Source organism: Mus caroli, chromosome 4, assembly GCF_900094665.2.
Source record: "Mus caroli chromosome 4, CAROLI_EIJ_v1.1, whole genome shotgun sequence".
In the NCBI taxonomy this organism is placed as follows: Eukaryota; Metazoa; Chordata; class Mammalia; order Rodentia; family Muridae; genus Mus; species Mus caroli.
Window position 1 is genome coordinate 80,992,971 of NC_034573.1, and position 5,040 is coordinate 80,998,010.

Genomic DNA, 5,040 nt, shown 5'->3' on the forward strand with positions numbered 1-5,040 from the left:
ATTTGGGTCCTTTCAGCAAAATCTTGCTAGTGTATGCAATGGTGTCAGCGTTTAGAAGCTGATTATGGGATGGATCCCTGGATACGGCAGTCTCTAAGTGATCCAGTTTTTAACCATCTAGTTGACAGGTCTAGGGCCAGCATATGTTATTAGTCCCTCATATGGATAGTATTCAATTATATCTTTCATTTAAATTGAGGACCAATCTGTGATCCCACCATGGGATCCTTCATCTTGCTGTTAACTTAAGCATCTGCTAATGTGATTTTTGGTTTATTTGTTGAAGGCACATGTGTGCTGCCCTCATTATTTGCTGGTCAGGTACTTATGGTCTCTTGGTTGGTTGGTAGTAGGACCTGAGAAGTTATTAATTATATTAAAAAATCCACAGTGACCAAAAACTAGAGTTGATTTATATATAAATCACATATGAATGCATGATATGTTTTTTCTTTACAAGTATCTTTATTTTTCTGTTATGACTATGAACAGCTTTAAAAAAAAAACATGCAACTAGCTTTTATTTTACTGATATTAACTTTTACCCTGACTTGTTATCCAAGTTGTATTTGAGCTGGTTGTAAAAGTGCAAGAAAAAAACTCTATTTCATGGGGAAAATATTCTGTTTGGTGTTAATTTAAAAGAAATTGTGAACTTTTATTTTGATGATTAGCTTTGAAGCTCCTCTCGGTTACTGAGGGTCAGAAAATCCCGAAGGCATCCCTGCTGCTCCTGGTGCCTCTTCTGCAGATACTATCTTCCACTGCCCTGGAAGACTGTCTGGCCATGGGTGAGGAAGGCCCCTCCAGGCAGCAGTTAGCTCTCAGTCTTGTGGAAGTGCTACAGAAAGAGCGTCGCAGAGACGATGGCCACACGGTAATGAGTTCCTCTATTTCTTTTCCCCATCCATGCATTTTCTGTCACATTGTGATGAAATTTCTGCTTCAGTGTAAGTTCACTGTACTTTTCAGATTTGTCGGGCAGTAGTGTGGGAGATGTTATGCTGCTCTGGACTATGAAACAAGGTTAGGTCGTCCTTTGCTCAATAAGTTTTAGAAGTGCTAGGATCTCTCTTCCTGCCTGAGATTGCAGTGTATATTAGCTGCTAATGTCACTGAGTAGTACTAAGAAATGGAAATGAAATCTGCTTAATCTATCTATCTATCTATCTATCTATCTATCTATCTATCTATCTATCTAATGAAATCTGTTTAATCTAGTTGTTTCTTTCCCCTTCCTTCCTTCCTTCCTTCCTTCCTTCCTTCCTTCCTTCCTTCCTCCCTCCCTCCCTCCCTCCCTCCCTCTATTTCATTCATTCATTCATTCATTCATTCATTCATTCATTCACTCATTTATTTTATGCACATATAGGAAGCTTTCCACACAGGCTAGAAGAGAGTTTCAGATCCCCTGGAGTTGGAATTTGCAGGTGGTTGGGAGACACCCGATGTGGGTCCAGTCCCCTGCAAGAGCAGCACGTGGTCTTGCCCTCTCTAGGGTTTCTTTAATATACTTGAACATGGAGTCTTTCATTCTCAGAAACCATTAGTGTATGTTCCACATCTTCCCCGACAGGGTATCGTCCTCAAATCCTGGTAGTTCGGGCTTAGTATAAGATTTATTTGGCAGGTAATGTTAGGTTCCCTGGCTGGTGGCTCTTGTTGTCTTTATGTATGATGATGTTTTCCTGCCTCACATGGAAGACAAGTCTGTCCCATGCTTTTTTATTGCCTTGCAAGGCTGTATGGCCATGAATGAAGACTCCGAGCAGCTGTTGACTCTGAGCCTTTTGGTACTGCAGCAGGGGTTGTTGTCCTCTTCACCTATTCTGTGTTCTCAGCCTCACCTTTTTCCTTTTTTATTTTAAAATTGTATGTGTGTATGTGTTTGTGTGCATGTGTGCATGTATGCACATGTACACACACCATTGAACATCTGTGGCAGTCAGATGACAACTTTTAGGATTCAGTTCTTTCCCTCTACACTGTGGATGGATCCCAGAGATTGAACCCAGATTGTCAGGGTTGACAGCAAGTGTCTTTACCCACCCAGCCCTGTTATTGGCTCTCTGGCTTCCATTTTCTGTGACAGGAGCATAAGATGGCTGGGTCCTAGGCCTCTTCTCTTGTTCCATAGTGCCTTTGGTGAAATGTGTTCCTTCTTAGCTCCTCTCCTCGGTGTTGGGGATGAGGGTTAAGTAAGATAAAGTGAACAATGTGCAAAGTCTCTGTGGAGGTGTCCCTGCAAACACAAGCTGGAACACACAAAGAGAGGTCCCTTTAGTCATGCATTGTTAGGGTTAGGGTCTAGTCATCATTATTGTTTACCTAAGAATGTATGGGAACAAAGTAATTTTGTATTATAGCTTCCTCAATCTAGATCTCTACAATACAATTGTGATTCTTGAAATATATATCTGACTTAACAGTAAGAGAAGGAAATTCTATCTGAGTTCTAAAAAGGCTGGCAAGAATCTCATAACTTTTTCTGTTTTCTATACCTTACCTCCTAGTTCATCATATAGCATAATGGTCCTGGGTGGGACCAGGGCTTGGGGCCAGTGCTAAGGTTTCAGCAGGATGTATTGTCAATTGTATACCTTTAAGTCACAAGTGTTATTTACTGAGGCTCACCGTAACTCTAATACCTCAGGACTCGGCTTACTGTTTGCTCAGGTGTGTGTGTCTTATTCATCAGAGATGGTAGCTGCACTTTCTCTCTAACAGCTGTTGCCCAGGAGGGAGGTGGAAGGGATACTAGCAATGCTATAAATATCCTTTTCATGATGCTACACTGCCTTACTGGGGCTAAGAGTGAACCTCTATTATCTTTTAAAAAAACTCCAGCCACATTTACTGTGGGATTCTCTTCCTCCAGCACCAGTATGGGCCAAACACAACTATTAATTCAGATTGCCTCACACTCACCAAGCCTATTCCCAGATCTTTGCTTTCACACGCGATGCTCTTTTGTGTGCTCTGTATGAACTGCCCGTTCCTCCAAATACAGCCAAATGTTCTCAAGCCCCCAAGTCAGTATTCACTGTGCTGTGTGTTTCCAGCTTTTATTTACTCAGTGCACAAAATACTGTGTGATAATGTGGGAGGTTCCATGTTTGTAACTTCAACGCTATGGGGAGCTCCCTGGGTGGGGGGCGGAGAGGGGGAGGATTCTGATTCTTTCACCAGGCCTTTAGGAAAGGGCAGCAATGGAAATTGTTAGCATTAAATTGCAGTAGTGGTTTCTATGCTAAGTGTTTCTGCTTTACATTTCTCAGCTGACTGTAGGAAAAGGAAAAGGCTTTAGTTGAAAATATCTTAGCCAGTGCTAGACTGAGTGTTTTCTCTTATACTTATATAGCATATGAACTTATCTTCTCATCCAAACTACCTGATCCATTGTTTAGTGCATGGTGGATATTCAGTATTTCACACGTTTCATTCATAGAAAATGTGCACGTCTCCCAAGACTAGCCCATTTTCCTACAGATTTATTGCAGAAAGCTTTCTATGAAAGGCACAGGTTTGCTGTGTTTAGTGATTTCTCTAGGTGATTCGGACTCAGTGTTTGATTATAACTAGAGCTGTTCAGAAGTACCGTTTGTACGTTACATACCCTGCCACGCTGAGCTCCTCCATTCCTGAAGCCCGAGAACCATGAAATAAAACATGCTTTAATATCTTTTTATCCTTAAGATGTAAAAATGTATGATTGTAAACATGATATTCATCTCTTTAAAGTCTAGTAAGTATTTTTTTATAGTGTTTGAGAAACAAGATGCTTTTTCTATTTGGCTATTAAGTGTGATATTTTAAACCATCTCTTGTAATCTCAGGCTAAGGAACTATGAGCCAGTAGTCATAAATTCTAAGGTGTTTAAAAATTCTCCCAAGATAATACAGTGTCTTAGTCAGGATTTCTAATACTGCACAAACATCATGACCAAGAAGCAAGTTGGGGAGGAAAGGGTTTATTTGGTACACTTCCATATTGCTGTTCATCACCAGAGGAAGTCAGCACTGGAACTCAAGCAGGGCAAGGAACAGGAGATGATACAGAGGCCATGGAGGGATGTTCTTTACTTGCTTGCCTCCCCTGGCTTGCTCAGCCTGCTCTCTTATAGAATCCAAGACTACCAACCCAGGGATGGTCCCACCCACAAGGGGCCTTTCCCCCTTGATCACTAATTGAGAAAATGCCTTACAGTTGGATCTCATGGAGGTATTTCCTCAGGCGAAGCTCCTTTCTCTTTGATAACTCCAGCTGTGTCAAGTTGACAGAAAACTAGCCAGTACATAGAGAATAAAAGAAACATTGGTGTGCATGAATTAGAGCCACTAAGGAGAGAAACTTGAATAAAACAAACCACTACAAGTAATTGTTGACTAGTAAAGGTATTAGTTATTCCTTAAAGAATGCTCAGAGAGTAATTATGGGGAACTCTTACTCCTCTCAGATAAAGAGGCAGTTTGGATCTTGTGCCCTCTGTTGACAGTGACCTTCACTGCACTAAAAGGGCAAAGAGGGAATGCTGACCAGGTACTGCTGTGTTATCACAGGTCCCACAGAGGATGGATGTGGATTGCACTGAGTACCTGACAGTAAGACAGATTTGGGGGAAGGTTTGGGGGATGGGGAATGAAGTGGATTGATGAGATACAGTGAATGGAGACTTGGGGCTGAACTGCTGTGCTCATTCAGAGGACAAACTCATTTCTATAAAACTGTTGTAGTCGGTGGGAAGATTCGGATAGCTTGACTCACCTAGGGTCTACTGCAAGCTTGTGTGTGTGTGTGTGTGTGTGTAAGTATAGTATTTCTGGGCCCTGTTGATAGAGTAGTAACAGATAGCCTTTATTTGGAATTGTAGGGAGCAGAGACTATATAGGATATTTGTTTCTTTTTTTTTAATTTTTAATATTTTTATTACATATTTTCCTCAATTACATTTCCAATGCTATCCCAAAAGTCCCCCATAGTGCCCCCCACTTCCCTACCCACCCATTCCCATTCTTTTGGCCCTGGCATTCCCCTATATT

At 41.4% G+C, this 5,040-nt stretch overlaps 1 protein-coding gene across 4 annotated transcripts in view; it reads left to right on the forward strand.

Annotated features, from left to right (window-relative positions):
• Focad (focadhesin) overlaps positions 1 to 5,040 on the forward strand; it is a 294,020-nt gene that overhangs the window by 91,803 nt on the left and 197,177 nt on the right. For all 4 annotated transcript variants that reach the window (XM_021160670.2, XM_029475893.1, XM_029475892.1 and 1 more), the window contains one exon: positions 675 to 877. In XM_021160670.2, coding sequence (XP_021016329.1) covers positions 675 to 877 — 203 coding nt within the window. The remainder of the gene's footprint in view (positions 1 to 674; positions 878 to 5,040) is intronic.